Raw genomic sequence first — 24,622 nt, forward strand, 5'->3', positions numbered from 1 at the left:
ATCAACCACCACAGGCTACAGACACCCAAGTACCAAAGGTGTACAGACAAGATTCTCTGACAATCCTTCCCTCATTCTAGCTCTTCTTCCTGCAGCAATTCCTTTCCTTCCCTGTAAAGGCACTTTCTGTATTCTATATCCTTACGCAGGGAAACACTTCCAGTTTTCCATCCCAACAAACAGAACAGTCCCACAAATACACAACATTCAGAAGGAATTTTAATTAACAAAATGGTCCAGGAAAGGGAAGGGAGAACCCAAAAAAAACCAGGCCATTGCATTTGAAAGGTTGCATGTCAGTCACTAGGTATGCCTGCAAGCCCATGCACAGGAAACCATTTGGACCTTTGTCAGTGCAGAACTAGTCTCAGCTTCCAGAACCACTTCTGTACTCCTTCCTTATATAGGCTAAATATTATATACATATATAAAAAAAATACAAACTTGAGTTTGTTATAAAGTGGCTTCTCTCTCTCTCTCCCCCTCCTATGCTTGCTTGGCACATGAATGCATGCAAAGCTAAGTAGGCTCTGAGGGCTGCACAAACAGCAGGTTTTGGCAACAAAAAAAAAATAAACACAGCTAAAATAGATAAGCAAGATTAAAAGCCACTGAATTGAAAACCATATATTTTTCCAATTGTATAGAATTAGAACTACAGCTACGACTTAAAACTGTAAGAGTCTGTCATCCTCTCTCCCAACTCATGTCAAAGTTCATAGCAGCATAACACGAGATTCCTCAAGAAACGTCCAGCCAGTGTTCTCTGCTTCAGGAGTGAGTTCACAGGTCCGAGTTCAGTCTGTCCGCAGGATCATGGGGGGATGCTCGCTGTCTTCGTCCAATCTAAGTGAGTTGGTTTCATCTTCCAGGCAAGCTCCACCCACAGCACCCAGGTCATCCGTATAGGCTGGAGAGAAAGGAACAAGGAGTTGGGGAATCAGCAGCAACAAACTAAGGCTTAGATCCAGAGTGAATGAGTGGAGCTGAAGTACCAGGCATTACTTCAAATAGTTTCACTGCCACCCTATGTTTGTTTTTATCATGACTCTGTTTCATGACTGTGTTTCTCTAAGCCAAGAGCAGTTCATGATCAAAATTAAACTCCTGTGAGTGTGCAATGCATACTGGAGCTTTGGGAAGGCTGCTGTTTTCAGCCTCCACTGATGCAGTGCAATACAGATATGTGCTGAACTGCCCTCCCTTTGCAGCGAGGCACTAATCTGGGTGCAAGATACGGCAAAAGCTCCACTGACTTGGAGAGCTGCAGCATTAACCAAGTTCTCCTCCTCTTGATTTATCAGAGCAGTGAATCAGGCTAAAAGGTCGCTGTTCCCATAAAGGAGCAATAGCAGCATTTATCAAACTTTTGTAGAAATTTTTTTTAAAAAAGGGAGCAGTGCTATAATTCAGATGCTTTGTACAAGGTTTGGGTGCAGAATTGCCTCAAGAACCACGTGGCAAATACTGAAACTATCACTACAGCCATCAACCACAACTCAAGACAAAATTCTACCCAGAAAGCAGCAAAGACAAGTGGCCCATCTACAGAAAGCTACTGCACACCACGAGTGCTCTTTTCCTACTGCTCACCAAGGCTCCACCTCGCACGCGCGGTTACGCAAAGCTCGGTGCGGACGTGGACCAGCTCACGCAGCCATCTAGAAGGAAGCAACAGGCAGAGGTGCTCCCTGCCCCATTCCCAGCCCTCTCCTTACCATGCCTGCTGGGTGAGGAAGGCACATATGTACCTTTAGTGACAGCGGCACTGTACGTCTGCGCTACCAACGGCCGGTCGTGGGATGCAGACTCCAGAATTTCGTTGGCGGGCTCCATGCTGCCATCGAGCCTGCCAGGAAGAGAGGGGTTAGCTGGAGAGGTGATCTGCCCGGGCACAAGACAGCTTGAGCTGGCAGCCACGGCAAAATATTTCATCTGGTGTGCAAGAATAATGTATACAGAAATGCAACAAGAGGAACTTGGTCCCTTTATTCCAGAGGCCTGGCTAGAAAGCACCTGACAGTTCAGGTTGAAGACTCATCAGCATCATGTTTGCCTCTGACACAGCATCAGGATCTAAATCCTAGTAGCTCATAGTAGGAAAAGAAGACTCAAAACATTGGAATAGGCTTTTTTAATCATGCAGTCTTGTAGGTTATCTTGAGCAATATTGTAGGTAATCTTGAGCTCTGTCACAACAGAAGCGGTTGCTTCTTACGCAGATACTATAAAGCCCTCTAGAGAAAATATTAGAGCATTTCAAAGATTAACAACTTGGTAAAAGCTTTCCTCTATGAGGATTCACTTCATCTCTAACCAGAGGTCATGTCTTCAAATGTCCAGATAAGTGTATGATTTTTGACCATAATTGTAGGTTGACCAAAGCTGCAAACCTGAATTATCATCACGAGTTATTATCTTTAATTCCATGATTGATCAGGTAATTTGAGTATATTACCCTAGCTTTTCCTGCCAACCCTTATTGAGAAACTGCATTGTCCTATTTCTCAAGTGCTCTACAGAACTATTACAGAACACCAGCTGCCTGGCCTATATGCAAGGAAGTTTAATAAGGACACCAGCAGAGAGAGAGCAGGGATAATTTCATAGGCCAGTTCCCCTCTGTGAAGTCAGAGTAAGATCTTTCTCATGTTTGTAACCACTTCATTTATTGATGAAGAGGACGGTGTCACACGTTTCAAATTCTTGTTTAAGAACTCAACTCAAAGTGCCAAGAGGAAACAGGAGCACAGAGAGAACAGCGATTGATCCCTCCCTGCACTGGGACAGGGTTGAGTTTCTGCTGGTAAAGCAGTGCTTGGTGTAGGGGATACCTGGAAGGAAGGCTCAGGGGGATTCTGAAGTTACTCATTCATGTCAGAGATCTGGAAAAAGATTACTTTGAAGAAACGAGCTGTTCTAAGTCAGACTTTTCCAGAACAGAACTAAGTTTGAGAAGAATCTGGATTTTGAGAGGAAATAAAATACAAGTTCTCAGCTAACGTGGACTTACTTGTGCTGCTTCATTAATGTGCACTCGCCTCCCTCCTGGGGGTCTAAGTTGTACATGTAGAGATACCCATCAGCAGCTCCCACCAGCAAACGAGGGATCTTCTGGATTCTAGAAAGGTTTAGAGCACAAGTTATTTAATAACACATTATTGTATAAAAGATTATTAAATAACATAGAAAGCATACTCTCCTCCCTTCCCATGATTTAATGGTCAGACTCAATCTCAGAGGGTTTTCCAACCTAAATGATTCTATGACTTTAAGGCATTATTTTCCACACTTTAGCTCCTGGACCAGGAATGCTGTTAACAGTTAGAGCACTCAAGAAAGAACCGTTTGTAAAAGATTTATAGCATAACCACATTTTGGAGCTAACAGGATGCCACAGGAATCAAGCAATTACATACAACTCAGTAAAACATATTCAGAAGTTACCATCCTGTTATCAAGCTTTGTGCAACTCCAGAGACAAATATTCTAACGGGAAGGATTTACTTATTTGAGAAATGTTACAAAGCTTAATTATTGCTTAAAGGGTGCTTTGAGATCAGAGGAGTAAGAGTACAGACATTAAGTCAATTTAGCATAAAAACTATAAAACCCCCACAAAGTAAGTTTACTACTGCTCAGCTTATTACTTTGGTAGCTGTGCCAAATGGGACCTGCCTTTGAGGAAGACAGAATAAAAGATTAGATTTAGTCCTCAAAATTAACTTTAATGAATGCTATGCTGTTTTAGAGACAAGAATTATATGAACTTGCTTTCAAAGACTTCTTTAATGGTTAGGCTGGATTGCCTAATTTTGCAATCCACTAACAACATACACCATCACTCCCCATAGTACTAATGGAAACAAATGCCATAAAAGCCCATGGGTCTGTTCTCAATATTCTTGTTTCAAAATTAAAAGACATCTTTAAACAACGCTTAGAAATGGGCTATTCCTATCCACATATATCCAAATATTATGCCCTTTCCTCCTTCTCTCACAGGACTGAGAGGTGTTAGCTCTGCCACGTTGCTCTTAAACTGGAATGATCACAGGTGAGCACTGCTCTGCTGCAGATGAAGCTGTGTTTTACAGTGGCAGCTTCTCCAGAGCCCAAACCCAGCAGGGTGGGCAGTGCAGGCTCTCTTTCTGTACTCACGTGGCAAGTGCACAGATGTTTTTGTGCCCACAGAAGGGCAGACGGACTGTAGCAAAGGCTCTACCCTGGTTGAACATCTCTGTTACTTGAGAGGGCAGATAGCTCGTTGAGGCCATCAGCACTTTTCCAAAGTAACCTGTCCAGGTTGTAGGCTCTTCCTGAGGTCTGTGAGACAGAAGAGAAAAGTGACCCACTTTGCCTTCACCTTAGAGAGAAAAGTGTGTAAACACTTGAAAACATTTTATTTTAAAAGATATTAAGCAGCTGCTTCTCTTCAGAAATAACTAATACCCTTGAGAATTCTAACACCCTTCATTTATACTATAGGACAAAATGTGTCCTCCAATACCCTCAGCCTGTTATTTAAGCATGTTTGATTGTAAACTGATACTTCTGTATATAAGATTGCATTTTATAACATCCATTATACAAGAGCAGAATCTACTGGAAAGCACTATGTTTCAGGATTTTATTAATCTGTTTATCACTAAGCAAATCATTGTTTCCAGTAACTTCCACTGAAATGGAATTAAGACTGTCCTCTCAAATAATAAATAGGAACACTTCACAACTTGGTGTCTTTCAAAGCTCCCTATATGCAGCTGGAAGGCATTGCTGATATAGCCCTTCCCATATGGATGTCAGAGGAGGTGAAACAAATGTAACTGAAAATGTTAAAACTGCTCCACACTCCCCTGTGAAGGATGGCCAAGTTCTCCTTGGCAGAAAAACACCTTTTCTACTCAGTGGGAGAACAGTACACAGCTCAGCTGCAGTTGCTGATTCATAAGTGACTTCTTATGCCCTTTACTTTACAGTAGAAGTTCAAAAGAAGTCTGTCCACACTTTTGAGAACTCATTCTGTTGAGTACAGTCAACTTTTAATCCTTTTCCTTGAAAAAATCTAAGGCACCTTTGAAACCTACTTTTCTTTCACAGTCTCAAGTTTGAAGATATGCACTGTCTCCGTGTTACTGGATGCAGACAGAAACATGCCATCCATGCTGAAAGCCAATGAACAGATGCTCACACACCTGGGAAAAAAGAAAAAAGGGAAGAAAAACAAGGAAGTCAAACTATTTGGCTTAGTTAAGAAGATTTCTAAAGCCACCACTACTTTGCAAGTAACAAAAAACACTCTTCAGTAATTAGCATTCTGAATTCTCTGATCATTTCTTGAAGCTATTCAAGCAGAAGACTAATGATGTTCAGCTCTGTTTACCAGATATGGGATCAATTAGTAACAATCTGACCCAGTCTTACCCTGCATAAAGTACAGCAGCACCACAGAGTTACTGCTGCCACAGACCACAACACCATTGCACAGTGGCTATCACTGGCCACAGCATTAGAAGGATTCAGAAGAGTAGAGTAAGAACATGAGATGTACTGCTTCTAATGTCCATAAAATACAATTTATCCTACAAAAGGTGACCCACTTTAAACAAGTTCCCTCACCAATAAATTTTAAAAGGCAAGAGGGAGTACAATTCTGACAGGATTGATTTATAGAATTGTCAAATCCAAAGGAAGGAAATGGGGAAATTGGAAAACATTCAAGCTGAAACTGCTATAAGCACACATGCAGGGATGAATGAAGATGAAAACAGGCAAAGAAATCAGGATGCCAGCTCAACTGCTGACCATACTGGAAATCAACCATAAGGAATGAGCATCAGGTAATTAACCCAGCTGAACTTTACCTCTTCACTCCCCTTCGGAATTCAAAGAGTTTCTGTCCCTCTGGAATGGAAAACACTCTTATTACTGTCCCCTGCAAAGGAAAAAACATAAATAGATCACTTTTCATTTCAAGTTCATTCACTATGTACTAGCTCCAGTGAGCAGAGCACAACTACAAGCAGCAAACCACTTTGCTGTTAACTCATTGCTGTGATGCAGCCCAGATACTACATGAAGTATTTATGGAGTCTGTTTGTAGGATGTGTTTGAAGAGTACAGAAACAAGAGGTGGGAGCTACTAATGCAGAGAACAAGCTGTGCATCAAAACCAGCCCTTCTTATCATATTTGATCAGGAAAACCAGCACACTAGACAAGTACCACGAGTGCAATCACTTGGATGTCTTTGTGCCTTTATCAGGTGCAATCAGTTATACCTTTATAGTCTAAGCTTATTACTCAAAGAGCAGAGGCTTCAGACTCTCTAATTTGCACACATTACATGAACAATTTGTCATCACATGCCAAAGACCAGCAAGGCACTCCTCTCTATCTGGATTTTAACTGTCTTGTTTCCATTAGGAAGACAGCATCAAAACAAGACAACTAATTTCTATTAAGTATCCTGCACTAAAGGGAGAAACACTCAGAGGACTGCCCTAATTACAGCCAGATTAAAATGTTTTATTTAAATAACCTTATTATCCAACATTTCACAGCATGGAAATTGTGTCAAATATCATTAACAGATCTTAACTTAGATTTCCCATTTTAACTGTAAGCCATCTTTTCTGGCACTTGCACTTGGAACTGTGCACACTTAAAATACTTAATGCCAAATTTGATTTTTATCACTGTTAGCAAGGCAATCAAAAGCTCCCTTACCTTTTCTGAGGCTGTGGCAAGTTTAGTACCACTTGCATCAAATGCCAAAGCAGCCAAGGGACTATCATGAGCTGGGATCATATTGGCAGCTCTCTGCAGTGAATCAATAACACAGAACCTTAGAACAGTACACGTTAAAAGCTGCATGTGACTGCATATTTAAGCACATTCAAGGCAAATATGGTTCTTAATTTCTGGACAACAGCTTCAATATTTTTTCAGTAACTAAGTACATAAAATTATCACTGAAGCATATACATAGAGATTACAAGCAGCAGGAAGACAATTCAAATAGAAATTACTTGGTTCCACCCATTTGCCCAATTCTACTCAATCAATCATTATCAACACTTGTACTTTCTTTGCTGATATTCTGTGAAGTAAGAGATGCTGCAAACTGTTGCACAGAAACCTAAGTTTCCAGTAATTCCTCTCTGAGCAAGTTCAGTAATTTTCAAAACCTGCATCTTTAGAGGTGGAAACAGCATTCGAAGATTCTTACCAGATTGATGGTGTCAAAGACTTGTACTTCTCCAATAGTTGCACTTCCTGGATAGGCCAGGTAGCAATTATCATTGTTTATTGATAAAGCACACAGCCCTAGAAGGGATGCAGAAAAAGGATTAGAAAAAGGAAAATTCCAAGACTTATGCAGTAAAACTTTCTGATTCCGTGCTTGAATGTCACAAAAATAATTCAAATTATCAACAGAAGTAGAAACAAAGATGAGTAATCTCAGAGTCAACCTGCAATATATGCAACTATTTAGCATAAGTTTGTTTAAAATAAAACAGAAAAGGAACAATACCAATAGAGTTACAATAACTGATTAAACAGCAGAACTTCCCAAGTCTGCCATGATTCCTAAAGCATTAACCTGACAAAGTCTTTAACTATACCAAGTGCTGTCAAAATCCAGCTTTTATCTCTCCTGTTTTTTCCTAACACTTCAACACATCCACTCCAGGAGACCAAATAACTGGGAAGATGCAGTTTAGGGCAGAGTCTGCTACTTGTTCTCAGCTGGATCTAACATGTAGGCTTTCAGAGAACACTCGTATTTGTTATTGTATTTGAAAGCAGAATTAACACCACCACAGTTCCCTGTAGAGATCCTCATACACTGACACAGAAAGCATTTTTTAGAGTTCTGCTGATTCTACCATCACATTTACCTGCAGGATTGGGAGGTGTCTCCCTGATTGTATGTAATACCTTCATGTCTCGTATGTTGTGTATATAAAGAGACTCTTCCAGACATACTATCAGCCTCTAGAAAAGGGAAAGAGGACAAAATGGTGATGTGGAAATGGACTAAATATGGATCTATCAATCCTAAAAGAGTTCTATCCCAAAATGCAGCAGGTACTTTCCAACAGAGAAGAGGTTGTACCCACCTGATGGGGAGAAGCAAGAGTCTGACAGAAAATACACAAGATCCAGCTCTTGACACAAACACTGCACCCCCTTCTCTCAACATCACCAGGGCAAACTGAAAACATTCCCATTACTAGCTTAAGTCAACAAGCCAGAAACCTTCACTTAATTCTGTACCAGTTTACATGTGGAAATAATGGAAATTACTTTCTGCTTTTGCTAAACAGAGAAAACAGACAAGACTTTTTAACCATTCATAAAGCCTGTAACTTAGCCATAATCATTTGTGAAATGTCTTTTTTTAAAAACTCTAAGTTCTTCATCATCTCATTTACTTTGTAGACTACATGTGGATGACTAACTAGACATTACTCATTTTACACTAACTCCCTGTGCCAGAAATCAAATTAGCCACTCTTTCTCTCGTGACTTTAAACAGGAAACCCCTCCTCCCACACTCATTTTTTGGGGGCAAAGTCAGACATTAAGGTTTTCTCCTCCAGATGCCATTCTGTCTAGTTTGAATGAACTGGTTAAAGACAGAGAAGTCTGTACTTGCTGAAGAGCCCACTAATGATTTAGTCATACAGCAAACTATGCTTCTAAGTGCTTAAAAAATTCACCAGTTGCATGATGTTTTTTAGATTTTATTTTTTGAGAGGAATTCAGCAAGCAGCACTTACAACCATAACAATTTAATAGATAACTTTAAATTTTGGCCTGAAGAGAAAATGTCAGTCTTACATACTTTCACATTTAGGATGAAAGGATGACTCACACTGGGAGGGACCTCAGCAGGTCTCTAGTCCAACCTCCTACTCAAAGCATGCCCAGCTTAACTCAGGGTATTTTCCCAAGTAAATACATAAACACAGAACCAAAAATACTTAACCAAATACAAGTACTGAAATGCCACACAGAAACCACACCTGGAAAAGTACTACTAAATTTCAAAATTGTGTCACTAAAGGAAGAGACATCAATCAGCAGAGGAAGTGCCAGAATAAGATCCACAACTCATTTCCCACATTTCCACCCAGGTAAAACCACTACTCACCTGTCTATTGAGTTTGACAGCCAAGATGGTGTTGGAGTAACTGTAGTTGCAAATCTCTGTCCCCTTCTTAAAGTGACAAACTTTCAGCTTGCGTGGAGCTTTAAGGCTAACGATGGCCACCAGACTACTGGAGAAGAGCCTCTCCACAATGCACACATCTTCTGTGTCAGCTGAGCAACCACAGGAACGAGGGAAAAACATAGAGGGACATTTCAGGGAAGAAGAATGATGCACATCAACAGGAAATATTGTCTAAGAAAATCATAGAATCATAGATTCAGTCTATGTAAAAATACAGTTTAAGGCCACAAACATTCTGCCATGACAGCTCAGAGTCAAGGTGGGGCATGGGATAGGCTTTTAAAGCAGGAAATCTACACAGTGAGTGATGATTTCCAAAGATTTCCTCCCCCTTCCCAAAGTTTATATTTCTGAACAGTATCTACTCCCCATATCCAGAATCCAACAGAAAAAATCCCAAAGCTACAAAACCCAGAAAAATCATCAAATTCCAGCATTTCACAATCTTCTTTTATCTCTGCAGAAATTTATGAAAGCAAACCTTTTTGGGCTTTTTTTGTGTGTGTGTGTCTGGGTTTTGTTTTTAAAGCTGTATTATGCTTGAAAGGGTTTCTGATGACCCAAACCCTTGGCATTTCCATTTACCCCTCTATGAAGAGAGAAAGGTTACAGTATCAGAGAAGCTGGTGAAACTCTTGCCACAAGACTGCTGCAGCCACCAATTAGCATTTCCACACATACCATTTTTTACCTGACAGGCCCTAAGAGCAATTTGTGCAGGAATCACTGATGGCCAGCATTCATGCAGAGCCACAAAACATCAGATTTACCAAGTGTTCCTACTATGGGAGCACTGAAAGCAAAGGAGGAACACAAATCCCTGCGTGACGAGACAGCAGGAGGGAGGAGAGTCCAGGATCTCTGGCAAAGATGATTTCAGAGCATTTGATCATAGCACAGCGCTGGACCATGCTGGCAGGAGGCCAAGTCCCACCACCAGTTATCCTGGCATCTCTGCCTCCCCCTCCATCCCATAAAGCTCCTCTCCAAAATCCCAGGAATACAGTTTTCAGGGCAGTGAGAAGCTGGAGAGAGTTCTACCATGCTCTGCAGCTCTTCCACAGCCACTGGCTACACCTGCCCTTTCATTACAGAATCCAATCAAGACAAGTGACTTGAGCCTTTGGCCTTGATCCATCAGAACAAATTTTTCAGGAGTCAGCTTCTGGATTAGCTCAATGCTTAACACATTCCAAACCATAAAACTGCCAGCAAAAAAAGAAAACAACAACGCAGAAGAGCTTGTTTCTGAAGGCTTCTGTTTTGGCCAAGAGAAACATTAAGTAATTAATTTGCACTGTTCCCAGCAGCAGTGACAGAAACTCCATGAAAAAAGTTCTGTTCAACATTCTCAGTATATGACACTGCCATCAGTGTGGGACACATCTGCTTTCAAAGTGCTTTTTCTGGGCAGTTATTTCAAGAAAATGAACACAAAATATTTAATATCTTACATTTTTTTGAGAGAAACAGCCTACTTATGAAAAAGGAGCAGGTTTACACTCTGCATTTTCAGTTCTCCATGCTACATAATTGACTTTTATCTACATCTTGTATTTAATATGGTACTTTTCCAGAGAAGACATAACAGCTCACAGAGGCTTTGAAAATTCAATTTTCTCATGCAACAGGGATAATGCATTTTAGTAATTACTTTGTTTTCAAAGAATTGCTCTCCATTTTTCTGATACTACACAAAACACATGAAAAAGAAATACAAAAATCCGCTTCAATAAACGTACGCAGAGACTGTGAAATGCAGAGGTCCGTGTTCCTTGAATCAGAGTAGCTATATAAAAACTCTCAAATATTTTTAGAGGATGGGTTATCAGCTTTCCATACAAGCCTGGGGTCCTTCAAAATAGTGACATCCTTTTACGAGAGTCAGAAGACCAGCACTCAGAGACCCAAACCCCACAGTCTGACTGCCCCCAGCTCCAGGGCAAGCACAGCTTCTTTCCCCATCCAGGGACAAGTGTGCAGACACAGCTTCTGGGAATTGTCATCCTCCCAGGCAGGCAGAACTGGTATTTCAGAAGAGGAACAGCAGCAGGGATTCATATGGAAATAGTGCTGTCCTATGCTGCACTGATGGGAAGGGTGGGCAGCAGGGAAGGCACACAGGGAAGAGCACTATCAACAACTAAGCTACCAGACAGAAGAAAAAAATTTCAATAAGCAAAATGCCTCAAAGGTATTGATAATCCTTCAGTCACACCATACAAAGACTATAATACAGACAGTTACCTTTAAAGAAAGGCTTTGTGATGGGCATTTAATTAAATTCACTTTAAAATACAGGATGCACCTCTGCTCCTTTGTCTTCCTTTAACAGGAAGAAGAGATAAAATCTCTTCACAGCTGCCAAGTAATTTATGCTTCCCAACAGCAACTATTCAAGAGGGTACCAGGCTATACTGCCCATCCTATGTTCAGCTGACCTGAATTAATCATATGTTTAGCAGCAATAAAGCCCTACAGCAATGCTGTTACTCAGGTTTGGTTTTTTTCTATTAGTATAATCTCCTTTACACTACACAACTGAGCATTGCCAGAAACTCAGATTCAAAACAGAGTAAGAACAAAAAGAACTGCAAAACAAATTAAGTATCAGCAGCGAGGAGAGAACAAGCAAACACATAACAAGATTAGTTTCATAAACACAAGCATGGAGCATCACAGACAAGAGCTGGTTAGAGCTGGCTAGATTATGATCAGCTGTGCCTTTATTCCATTTTTAATCCAAGAACATGAAGCATGTTAGAAGCATTCATTAAGCCTTAAAGCTCCCTCCAATCTAATGCTTGTTTTTACAGTGGGATCAACTGCACAGGGAGTCAGGAGATTTGCTGTCACAGGAGAAGTCAGTGATGGGAGCAGCCAAATCTCCCATCTTTTTTTGTATTTCTCTCAAACACAAGTCAGCTGAGGCATATTCTGCAGTTTAGTTTAAACACCTACACAAGAGCTGGCAGATTAATCTTCCAGAAGATATGGAGGGGTCCTTAACAGTGCTCACTCAACACAAGGAGTATTTAGACCCACTTAAACTAAATTGGGAAGTGGGAGGCATCATGTTTGGGAGGCCTCAATACACCTTTCCTTGAGGAAAGGAGGTACCCAATGCACAGGAAGCCCTCCACCCTCATATCAAGTTTTAACAGGCATGGTTTGCAAGTCCAAGACTGAAAATGATTTGACTCATACAAAGAAAATGAAGGCCTCTCAATATTTCTATCTGCTCTGAGCCAAGACTGTTTGGCTTCTACAGGCTGAACCACTGGATTTTTTGTAGCGACAGAAGACTAATGGGTTCAAACTCATAGAGAGGAAATTCAGGTTCAGCATATGGAAGAAATTCTTCCCTGTGAGGGTGGGGAGGCCCTGGCACAGCTTCCCCAGAGAAGCTGTGGCTGCCCCTGGATCCCTGGCAGTGTCCAAGGCCAGGCTGGACAGGGCTTGGAGCAACCTCGGATAGGGGAACTAGATAATCTTTAAGGTCCTTTCCAACCCAAAACATTTTACTAAATGTTACCTCATACTCTGTGCTCAGCTTTCACACACTTAACACTCAGAAAACTTAAAATATCCAAGAGTTTAAGTCAATACAAGCATCCCAGAACAGTCTGAACACAAGACTGGAATCGGCAGGTCAAAATTCCAACTCCAGCTGCTTTTATCAGCTTATTCAAGATGTTGAACAAGACACTTTATCCAATCTGTACTTTTCTCTCAAGGACTACTCAGAAGATGCAGTTCTGCCCAGTGCAGCCAACCTCTCAGGATATTTTTCAGTGTCTTGTGTAACAGGGAATCATCTTCACTGAGTCTCCTGGGGTGACACCAGGCCAGGCACTGGAAGTGCCTGGCATACTGCAGAGGTCAGGTACATAAACTCCATGGTAGAAAATGGAATCCAAGCCACTTATTAACCAGTACAACCAGACCATGACTCAAATAGGAAGACGTAGCTACAACACAATTTAATCCGACCACAGGTGCCTAATTTGAACCTCACAATTATTTCTCTCCATTGACTGTGTACAGAAGCAGGCTGTCATCCCAGGTAATGGGTGATCTGAATCACACCCCATTTCCAAACTTCACATGCCACAGGGTCAGGTCACTTTGGGAATGGAGTCTGAGGACAGCTCTGTCATGGGATCCCACTGTAAATGCTGACATCACAACAGTTGGTACCACCTGCTCACATGGAGTTTACAAGAAAGCAAGGATACTCATGCATAGCATTCATAGCTGACTTATTAGCATCTCACAAAAGGTAAGTCTGTGAACTGCTGACAGAACAGGGGATACCACTTCTCTCCCAGGACTCCCTCCGTTTCACCTCAGATCATACTCAGCTGTGATCACCATTGAGAAGTTATGTGAATCTGAGTTACTCACTCTTTTGGATGAGCAAGTCTGCAGCTATCATGTTAAAGAATAATTTTCTAACAGAAAGTATTAGGATAAAAAAAATAATTAAGGCTTTGTTTTCTTATTCGATAAAGGTATATTAGTGCTTTCATGCCCCAACAGCCAGTATGAAGATCCAAAAGACTCTCTCTCACATGAGTAAATTGTTATTTTTATACCCAGCTGCTATGTAACCTGGCTGGACATGATTAGAAAAGCAGAGTTCTCACAGCTACTACCAAATTTCATACCATACCAGCTAAATTTAAATACAGAACACTGATTCATAGTTTTACCCTTCCTGCTATTACTGTATTTGTGTGATATTTACACTTAAGGTTTCTTTTATGCCAATTTCAAACAACCTGTGAAAAAAATGAAACATTTCTTATTCTTCCCACATCAAGCCAACTAAGGGGATTAAAAAAAAAAGGAAAAAAAAAAAAAAAAAGAAAAAGATACTCACTGCATTCATAGATCTGCTCTAATTTGTCCACAGAAGAAAGAGAGAAGAATTTGTAGCCTGATTTACTGCCAACTGCAAGGGATCTGCAAAAGAAACAAGCCAGTCAGGAACATCACCTCCATCAGCTGTGATTACCCTTGGAGAGATTCTTACCCAGTTCTAAACCTCCAGCTGGGTTAGCTCAATAAGGAAAGTGATAAAGAGTTTGTCCAAAAAAGCCCTAACAGACACAGACAGCTTCCTCAATTCTGAATAGACCAAACAGCTTCAGAATTACAGAATCTGGGTGTGGAATTCTGCTTCACATTTATGAAATGAGAGTTCACAGCCTAAAGTAAACCTACTGCCCAATTCTCACCGGTGATTTCTTCACACAGGCTAAAAGCTTTGGTGTGGAGGGAAGATGATGACTTGAATAATGTAATGCAAACCAATTACATCATTGCCTCATCATTAGAGGTGACCTCCAGGACCTTTTAAACTGGGCTGTCTGGGGATTTTTGTTCTTTACAGTGTAACCGTCCCCAAGCATCCCAGAAGAGTTTTCATATTAAAAAAAAAAAAAAAAGTAATTAAAGACTGCCAACTCTAATTTTCTCTGGCTTTACGTGATGATGTTCTAGCACCCCCACTGTCAGGTCTCAGTCTTACAAATACTCATACTGAATCTTTGATCAGAGGCACCCTCTAAAAAATGCTAGGGACTGATGTTAAACAGATTGAACAATAGCAGAACATTAAAAAACTGACTAAAACCCCTTCTTTCCTCCATTACTCAATTTTCACACTTAGCTCACAGACCATTTAATTGCTTTTCCAGACAGAGTCAAAGGCAGGTCTTAAATTTTAAGCTAGAAAAACCTTTAGCCTGTCTTGCAGGTCTTTACACATCAAGGCAGCAGACAATGGCTCATTCTTGTTTCCCCTCCCCATCTGGAGGACGATTTTATGCCACAGATAAAGAAAATTAACAGTCAATACAGTTTTACAGAAGTGCATTAGTATGCTTATAGTTCATGTATTTCTTACTGCCAAGAGACATGAAGGAAAATTCCAATAAAATACATTTTGATACCCTAAATTGTAGCAAGTCATTCAACACAGGGCTCCAATCCAACCGTGCCAGTCAGCCTGCCAAAAATGCCTTTTTGAACCCAGCAAGATGATTCTCTACAGTTCAGATGTACTAACAATTAATACTGCATTTGGAATACAATAAAGATTCCTAGATTTCATGTTCTTCCTGTATTTTCACTTCTGGCTCCAAAGTGAGTCTTTTTTAAATTTCAGCACACCCAGAAAATTAAAAAAATGCTCCTTATATAGTTCACCCTCTGAAATTAAGCTACAAAATCAACTTCTGTAGGATGGTATGACACTCTCTTCTAGAAGAAAATACAACTGGCACAATCTGGTTAGGAAATAATGTTTGAGAAGGTTTAAACCTTCAAATTAAAACATGAACCATGCAAGCAAGAGATTCAATTCTACAGATTCAATAACCAAGATATTAAAAAAAAGCATATTAGGCTTAAAGATAGAGAAGCAATCATAAAACAATTCTTTTGCTGCTCCTCTAAGTCACCCTAGAAATACTGAATTTAATTTTCCTTCAGACAAAATCAGTACGTTCAGCAGTCTCCATCTGATTAATCACCAAAGACACTTCAGTGGTTTTGCTCAACTACTTTTGTACAACTCAACAAAAACTCACATTACGCGAAAAAAACCCTGAAACTCTAATCTGGTAAAACAAAGCAATGAGTCAGCTTTTCCTGTATCATCTACTGCTTTCCTCAAAAGAAAGTTTAACAAAGAATGACATTAAAACTGTCACTTTGCAAAGGTAAACAAGCACTCCACAGAGTTAAAAATAAGTGGAGTCACAAGACTCCTTGCAACATAAAGAATCCACAAAACACACAGGATGATTTCCTCACCGAGAACCCCACCAGCACCTATTTGTATTTCTAGGCAGAACTGATTCCTGAATTGTACTTACATACAGAATACATTAAATTGTACTTACATACAGCTTTAAATACAGAATACTGCTGAATCACTGTTTTACTGACAGGATCACTGGAAGCAGCAGAAAGCCCATTTTTCCTCTCCTACGACTATACCTCATTCAAATGAGCTGTAGACAATGGCAAATATGAATTATGTACATGATGAAAATCATTAGACTGAGTAGAACCCAAAATGCAGAAGCACAGAATGGACCTTTCCATCCATGACAACTGCTTTTTGTTATTTATTTCAGGATCAAGGTGATGAAGTCACAAATTATTTGTTTACACAGAGCAGTTCAAGTCAAGATAATTAAACCCATTTCAGTGTACAAGTGTAACTGCAAAATAACCCTTTTTTCTTCTGGAACAGCAGTCTTGCTTTTGGAGGGTTTGCTTTGTTGGCTTGGTTTTTTTTAAAATGTACTCTTAAATTACTTCTTATGAAACTACTGGAAAAAGGATTTTTATATGTAATAAGAACCCACTAGGCTGAATTATACCAGCATAATCACAGTGATTTAAATCTCCCATCTTCCCCTGTACTGATATTACACTTAAGCCCTTAAGACACCCACAGACATCTAAATGGCCAAATCCACAAAACAAGGACCTAGCCAGAATTACCTCACCTCTGCAAAAATGTGCAAGCATATGGGGAAGAAATATGATCAATAAGCCATTCAGCTCTTGCTCAGATAGACAGTGGCCAACAAGAAGCTGCTGTGGTTTATCAGAAGCTCCTTTAACAGCATAGGTGTTATGCTTTATAAGCACTGATTTTCAGAAGCTGATGAGAGACTGAAATTGAAAATAAAATAAATATTCTCTAAAATGGCTTTTTTTCCTAACATTATGCTATGCACATGTGGGTTTTAGCTCTATTATGTGCAGCCTCTATTACACACTTTAGACTGTAGACTCTGAGCTATTTCATCGTGAAGGTTGTCTCCTCAGTAGAAAATTATCAATATAGCCATGATTTATGGAACTGTGTTTATCCACTTTTTGCAGAGATAATGCTGCAGACTGATCCAAGACTACATAAATCTTGATAGTATTTTCAAGAGTGGCTACCATAAATAATTAAAACCATCCTCATCAAGCAAACAGTGCTGGGAGATTTCACACATTCACTGGAAGATGCTGACACTCGCTCTAAGTGCACTCACCTAAAGTGGGAAATCAGCTGCTTCAGTCTCTCTGGCTCTTTAGGAACAAGTTTTTTCAGCTGGGTTAGAATCCTAAGGTTTTCTTTTGTTTCTTTAATGTACATATAGAAGGAAGAAAACCAGTTTTTCCTTTTCCATATCACAGAGGACCTTAACTATTAATCAGAAATATTCTACATTAATCAGAAAGTTCCTAACAAGGGCAGCTCTTTCAAAGATTAAATCAATTGCAGCTGCAGCATAAACATGACTCTAAAAGTCATTACTGCTTTAAATAACTGGTTAATTAAGCCTACTTTCATTATGATACAGTCTCATTATACTAATGTTCCATCTCATTTCAAAACCAATGTAAATTTCCACAGACAAAACATTTTGGCTTATGATGAGGAGAGGGAAAATAATAACAATAATAATATTGAAAGAAAAATCAATGAAGACATAAGAATTGCTAAGGAATTACTTAGGAAATGTACCTTGCTTTATTTCCCCCTCCAAAATATCTGCTGTAACATCTCATTGACATGTCGTAATATCAAAGGTCATGATTTTGGAAAAGAGATACAGAACTTCATACATTCAATGTTTTTGTCAGCAACATTCTGACAACCCACAGGAGATTTTCCCATTACTCTTGTATTAAAAGAAAACTCAAACTCAAATCTGCTACAGCAAAAGGAGACGAGGCCTGCTCATCACTTCACACGCAGGCTGGGACAACAGAAAGTCCATAATCCAAGTAAATATCACTATTCTTGGGCCAAATCCCCATCCAAACGGTCACACACTGAGGAACTGCTCCTCTGACCAGCCCCCCTCAGCTGCTGTGCCCTCTGCAACAACAGCAAGAAACACAACATACGGTTGTCTCTCTCAGCTATCCTCCCTGAGTGTAGGAGCTACGGGACCGCTCTGTCCTTCCTTTTTTGGGTCTGTGTTTAGCTTTAAAGTCTCCTTGGAATGGAGAGCTCTCCTGTCCTCAAGGATCACGGGTGAAGGACACCTGAACCTAGGAGAAACAAAGGCAGAGGAGTGAATGCTCAGCACCTAACCCTTGTTCCTCCCACCACAAGCAGTTTACTACAGAGATCCAAACATCACAGAATAAGGGAATGAGAATACAACTCCTGGGACACAAAGCATGCCAGGTGCATATAGAGACAGCAGCATTTGCTCACAATGTAGAATGAAATTGATTTATTTGGGAAATAAAGGGCAGAAATATATGTAGTGATATGTGTCATAGAAATCCTTGCCAGTAAGGCACACACCAGTGTTTTCCTCAGAAGTCCAAACACAAGGTTTCCTCTTCCCCTTTCACCAGGAGTCAGCTTTCAAAACTGTGGTGACTACTTTGTTTCCAAACGCTGTCACACAATTACTTATTTTAAAAAAAGATGACTAAAACTTCTCTATTCTGCCTACTTGCATTATTTCACAAGCAAACTGGTGGGGTTATTTTTTGTGGGTGGGGGGAAGTGGGTGCACATTGAATCTGAACATCATTTGTAAATACTTCCAAAGAATACCTGTGCAACAGTTTAAATACTGGAAGTTTTACCTATTACATAGATACAAACAAGCTTTGGGATCTTGAAGTTATGCTTTGCTTAAAAAGTCACAAACTTCTAATCCATTAGCATTTCCCTTATGAGATTCAAAGCTTCTATGAGTTTGTGAGGTGTTTAATTTTTCATAAACGTATCTATGCTCAGTTTTAGCAGTTCTCCCAGAAGTAATACAAACTGCACTTGGGTTTTTCTCCCCAGGTATCCACTGTTAAAGATTTACAGCTGTAAAATCTTCCCAGCACTGAGGCCACCCACAAGCTTCCACTGCCTGGTTTTGCTGGGACACCCAAATTCCGATGGTTGCTCCACTTTGATCTGCAAGCTGGAGCTTCTGCCTCTCAATCAGGGAATGCCAGTCATGCCAAGTTGTGCAATGATTGATTCACTGGGGAAAAGGGCTCAGTCCAAAACAAGCACACTAACATCTTCTGAAAATACCCTTCTCTGTGTTTTTACTTAATGAAAACATTATATCAAAGAGAAGCCACAAACCAACCGCTTCTGCTGCATTATAGGTGAAGTGTTTTCAGGCAGAGCTCCAGTCCCAGCCAGTAATTCAAAACTCCCATGTAAATAAAGCTTAGGGCAATGTGGGATAAACAGGCAAGACAACACTTGCAATAATGCAGATACTATTCCAAGAGACAATGTCACTACACACAATATCCATGAATGAATATTAGCCAAGTCTGGGAAAACCAAGAGACCAAAAGCAGGATAGTGGATATCTGCTTCAGTCACCAGGGATTGCAACAACTGGGAAAAGCAACAGCAACTTGTGTGATGACAACATTCTTCTAACTACCAGCAATCCAATTTCCCAAGACTGAGAGCCACCATGAAGCTCAGCTTTCTACAGGAGAGAGTACCTAATTACCAAATCTTCATAAAACCAAGGAAAGTCAGCTTGATACTTCTTTTCAGCAGCAACAAGCCCCATCTTTTCCTAACACAAGGAACTGGCTCTGCTGTGCAGGTAAGCAAGACAGTTAAACCTGAGTAGAACTGGCACCTTATTAGGGTGAAGGTAAAAGCTTTAAATGCAGTAACAACAATAAGCCCATGTCATTTATTTTCCAGTTTTGTCTGTCAGCAATTTTTCTAATTACTGAAGCACCTTAAAGCATGATGTGAGCTCTACTGACTGGGCAGACATAAACAAAGCTTGTCTTTCATATACTGCCTGAAAGAATACACATTTGTTTACCTTGCCTGTCTGGAGAAGGGCTCCAGTTACCTGTAAAAGTTGAAAACAGGTGAGCTTTCTGAGGCCCAGCATGGGAAAGTGCAAGTCATTCCTAATAACTTCTTTTCAGCTCTTCTCACCTGCTAAACTGTGATCTCCTAAATATATAGAATATATAGTACATATATTCTATATAGTGTATATATATATTATAGTATGTACAAGAGTAGTATATATAGTATCTATATAGTATACAGAATATGCAGCATATATATTCTACATACATAGAATATATTTATGGTATACTATAAACTCAGCTGCCTTTTTGTTTCTCCACTCAAACCATAAACTAGGAGAGATAGTGGGTGGGAAACAGCAAAAAAAATTAAGTAAAGTTCTGTTTAAAGAATGCACACAACCACTAAATTCTACTCAGTTTAGGAACTTGAATGCAGCTTGGTTGTTTGGGCCACTTACCACATCAGACAAGTGTTTCACTGAGAAGCTGCTCACAAAGGCATCTGCAAGACTGCTGTTATACTTACTACTTTTCTTGGGGAGTTTTATTTAAGACACTGATAGTAAAAAGAGATTATTCCACATCATCAACCACCTCATTTTAGCTCAAATTAAGTGGCCTTTTAAATTAATTTTAGAATTTTGAGACAAAAATATGAACAGAAGCCTTTTGATATTTCTTCTACATCAGATACCTGAATTCACAAATATTCAAAAATAACAGAAGATACATCACCAAAATTCTCATCAGCTAATCTCAAGGTGATTTACATATAAATCATATCTTAAAAATATATAATTTGACATAATGGATATTAGAATACCAAACACAAAACAAACAAAAAAACCCCAAAAAACCAGCTATCAAAGAACATTTTTTGGTCATTTACAAAAATGAAATGGGAAAAGTAGTGCAGCAGCACACCCAGCTGAGGAACAAAATCATTAGCCAGGTGTCCCTTTTTTCTCCCTATAAACTCCAGGTTATAAAGGAATCACCTTTATGCTCCTTGAGGAAAGATTTCAAGGTGTACAAGCCAAACCCTAGGTAAGCTTTTGTTGCATTTGTTTTCTTGTTATTTCTGTCTTGGTTTTGTTCTCAAGCCAACCTGCAACTCTTGTTCAAACAAAGTGGGTTTTTCTGGTCACAACTCAGTGATCTTTAGGTACACAAAGGTCTCCACAAAGCTAAGGTGCAACTGAAAATGCAGAGGTGCCACACTGGAGAACAGAGCTGAACTTCAAAAACTTATATATGACCTTTATGAACTGCAGAAGAAAGAGGTGACAAATCCCCTAGTTATTATGACTTGGGTTTTTTTCCAGTAATAGGCAAAAAATGAATGGTAGCTCAGCAAAACTTGGGCATGTTTTACATGGACAGGGCCAGAGTGAGCTCTATATGGCACCCACTGAAAAAATGTAAAAAAGCAGTTGCAAAGTCTTTGGCTTGAATCAATATAGGGATAATGATTTACTCACAAATACACAGAGCACTACTGCTCCCCCCAACATTTACCACAACTTATTTACTGCCAGAGTCTCTTGTCTCAAACCTCCCCAGCCCCAAGTGCTCATCTCTTCACCCCCAACAAACCCTACAAAAGCAGAGCCTCTCCTGCTGTGATGTAACTGTGCTTGGCAGCCACCAGAAATAACCTTCTCACCTTCACAACTCCCATATGCTACAGGACCTGCTCAGGACAGGCACAGATCTCCCTCCTGAGGACAAGATATTGTTGCTTGCAGAAAGAACAAGTCGTTAAAAAAAACCAAACCCTCCACCACGCACGTGGGCTACACTTTGTGATGCCAACCTGAGATCATTTCCTCTTACTCACTTCCTAAAACAAAACTCCTTTCTCGAGTACAGGCTCTTTCAGTTCTTACTCCCTCGCCAGTTTCATCTGTCAGGTACTGAAGGCAATCAAATCCTTCTTTAAATGAACTTCAGTGCTCCAATCCCAACTAACAGGAAGTTCTTAAATTAAAAATACTGCTTTATAATACCTCATATAAAAACTAACATGCACTAACTGATCTAAATGTGCTGCAATGATTAAGTAATTTGTGAGACGTGCAGCTTGGGCCATCCCAAGCCCAAGGAAGTGCAGTTTCAAGAATCAGAGAAAGGCCTCTTTTCAAAATCAAAACCAAAAGTAGCATGGGCTCATAAAACCACCTTCAAGCCTAAGTCTCACTGCTTCAACATAGCAGGTGGCAATAAAATAACTGTATGAAAAGACAGCTGGGAGGAACTTTTAGATGAAGTCTTTGCACCTCCTGGAAGACTTGGGGCTTCACGTCAGGCTCTCCTAGGGCTGAACATCAGCAAGGAGCAGCAGGAGCGCTCAGTCCGTCCCCTTCCCAGCACAGCGAGCGATGTCCCAAGCATCCAAGTTCCCCGGGCAGGGAGCGGCCACCACGCTGCCACCACCCCGAGCCGCGTGTCCCCGCGGCAGCAGCGGCCTGTCTCTGTCCCCGCGGCTCCCCATGAAGCCGGAGGGCACAGAGAGCTGCTCCCGGCCCTTCTCCCTGCGGGGGCACCCCGGCCCCGCTCCAGCCCCGAGGCCCCGGCACGGAGCGGCTCCAGCGGCGCTCTCCAAATGGGAAGGGGCGGCACCGGAGAGACCCCAGCACGCCCCGCCGGCGGCCAGGCCTGCTCGGGGCTCCCCAGGCCTGCTCGGATCCTCCCAAGCCTGCTCGGGGCTCCCCCGGCCGCTGCCGCTCCCCGGCCCGGGCCCCCTCAGCCCGCCCCCCTCAGCCTCCCTTACGTGTTGTCCTGGTTGAAGTTGGCGAAGAGCAGATGGCCGCTACCGGCGTCGCCGCTCTGCCCGGCCAAGTTCATGGCGGGACAGCCCTCGCCACCCCCGTCCGGCGGGGGGAGGACGAGGAAACACCTCCGGAAGGCTGCGCCCCTCAGCCGCGGCCACCGCGGCCGCGCCGACCCCGCCGCATCCCCGCCGGGCCCTTGTTTACGCGGCGGGCGGCGGAGCGGCCCCGCGCCTGCGCCTTCCCGGCCGCCGTACGGCCGGCGCGCCTGCGCGCGCGTGGCGGAGCGGAGCGGATCGTGTTGCGAAGCTAAGCAGGGCCCGGCGCGGGCGGCGGTGGATGGGAGACGCGGGGCGCAGCGCGGATCCCCGGCGTGTCCCCGCTGTGTCGCCGCTGTCCCCGGGCTGGGCGCGGCCACCGCGGGGCTGTCACCGAGGCCCCGCGGGCACGCCCCGCGCTCTGCCCGCCCGCCCGTGCCTCTGCAGTTCCGCTTGGTGCCACGGGATGGCCCCGAGGCTCAGCGGATGAGCGGGCTGGGGCTCCGGGCTTGGGAAAAAGGAAAAAAAAAAAAAAAAAAAGAAAGAAAGTTGGGGGTGTTCGGGCTGGAGAAGAGAAAATGCGTGGAGATGTGGGAACAGCTCTCGGTGTCTGAAGGGGGTCTTGGTCAGGATTTGTAGGAATAGGGAAAGGAGGAATGGGTTCACATTGGAAGGGGGGATAGATACACAGAGGAATTCTTTACTGTGATGGTGGTGAGATGCTGGAACTGGTTGTAGATGCCCCCCCGGCCCTGGCAGTGTCCAAAGCTGGGCTGAATTGAGCATCCTGCTCTAGTGGATAACACAAATTGCAGGGGGAAAAAAGAATACAAAAACCAAACCAAGCCAAAATCACAAAAAAACCAAACAAACCAAACCCCAAAACAGCAACAACAACAATAACCAAATAAACAAAAAAACAACAACAACAAAAAAACAAACCCGAAAAACCACCCAAAAAACCAACCAACCAACCAAAAAAACCCAAAAAACCAAAAAACAAACAAACAAAAAAACCCCCCAAAAAACTAAACGAAAACCCTAAAAAACCCAATGAACAAAAACAAACCCCACCAAAAGCAACAACAAAAAAACCCCCACCCAGAACTGAAAAAGCGATTTTCAGAAACGGGATCAGCATCAAGGGATTAGTACAGAAAAGGGTAAATCTCACAAATATGAGCCCCCAGGTGTTGGGTTTGTGCCTCTGGGGCCGTCTGGCTCCAGGGGGTTCACGAGGGGGGTTCATGAGTGGGGCTCACGGAGCAGTGTGGGGTGATGGAGCCTCCCCCTCACCAGCCTGTGAGGCTAAAGGACCTCCAGCTGCTGGCACAGAGACCCCTCCAAATGGCTGAAACCCAAGGGGCCCAGCTCCCTGCTGCCCTGTGCCCACCCTGCCATGTCCACCAGAGCCAGCCCTGTCCCCCACACTGCACCCCGCAGTCACCTCTGCCTCCGCTGCCAACACATCCACCTGGCCTGGAGCTCTTTCTACCCATCCAGAGCTTCTGTTCTCCAGGGAGCTTTCCCCTGCTGATGGCAAATTTTAATCTCAAATTGTCTCTTTTTGTACCTGTTGGCTCTGGCAGTTTCATGTGCAGGAAAACGTCTCTCCCTGGGGAGATGGGATCACAGTGTGTGCTGCCGGGAGAGCCCAGCGCTGCCATCCCTGCAGGTGTGGGTGCTCACACCTCACTGCTGCCATCCCTGCAGGTCTGGGCACTC

At 42.0% G+C, this 24,622-nt stretch overlaps 1 protein-coding gene across 4 annotated transcripts; it reads right to left on the bottom strand.

The window, feature by feature from the left end:
- Positions 1-201: 201 nt before the first annotated feature.
- On the bottom strand, positions 202-23,259 carry WIPI2 (WD repeat domain, phosphoinositide interacting 2). 4 transcript variants are annotated; one of them, XM_041462243.1, is made up of 12 exons: positions 22,862-23,259; positions 14,129-14,211; positions 9,163-9,332; positions 7,904-8,000; positions 7,231-7,328; positions 6,729-6,821; positions 5,865-5,935; positions 5,088-5,195; positions 4,162-4,326; positions 3,014-3,121; positions 1,719-1,849; positions 202-910 (listed from the first exon to the last, which is right to left on the bottom strand). In XM_041462243.1, the coding sequence occupies exons 1-12, from the start codon at positions 22,933-22,935 to the stop codon at positions 798-800; spliced, it is 1,311 nt and encodes a 436-aa protein (XP_041318177.1). In that variant the 5' UTR covers positions 22,936-23,259; the 3' UTR covers positions 202-797. The 4 variants fall into 4 exon arrangements, with proteins under 4 accessions (XP_041318177.1, XP_041318179.1, XP_041318178.1 ...); XM_041462245.1 differs by having other exon boundaries at positions 1,752-1,849; positions 22,862-23,255; XM_041462244.1 differs by lacking the exon at positions 22,862-23,259 and adding an exon at positions 17,313-17,431 and having other exon boundaries at positions 1,752-1,849.
- Between the last annotated feature and the right edge of the window lie 1,363 nt (positions 23,260-24,622).

This window comes from Pyrgilauda ruficollis, unplaced genomic scaffold, assembly GCF_017590135.1.
Source record: "Pyrgilauda ruficollis isolate IOZ18807 unplaced genomic scaffold, ASM1759013v1 scaffold16, whole genome shotgun sequence".
In the NCBI taxonomy this organism is placed as follows: Eukaryota; Metazoa; Chordata; class Aves; order Passeriformes; family Passeridae; genus Pyrgilauda; species Pyrgilauda ruficollis.

Excerpts from the sequence above, each read along its gene's own strand:
- WIPI2 (XM_041462242.1), bottom strand. The coding sequence starts at position 17,416 with ATGTACATTAAAGAAACAAAAGAAAACCTTAGGATTCTAACCCAGCTG. Across the intron at positions 8,001-9,162 it reads CTGTCAAACTCAATAGACAG|AGGCTGATAGTATGTCTGGA; the intron begins GTGAGTAGTGGT and ends TCCCTTTTCTAG. Across the intron at positions 5,936-6,728 it reads TTGCCACAGCCTCAGAAAAG|GGGACAGTAATAAGAGTGTT; the intron begins GTAAGGGAGCTT and ends TTTCCTTTGCAG.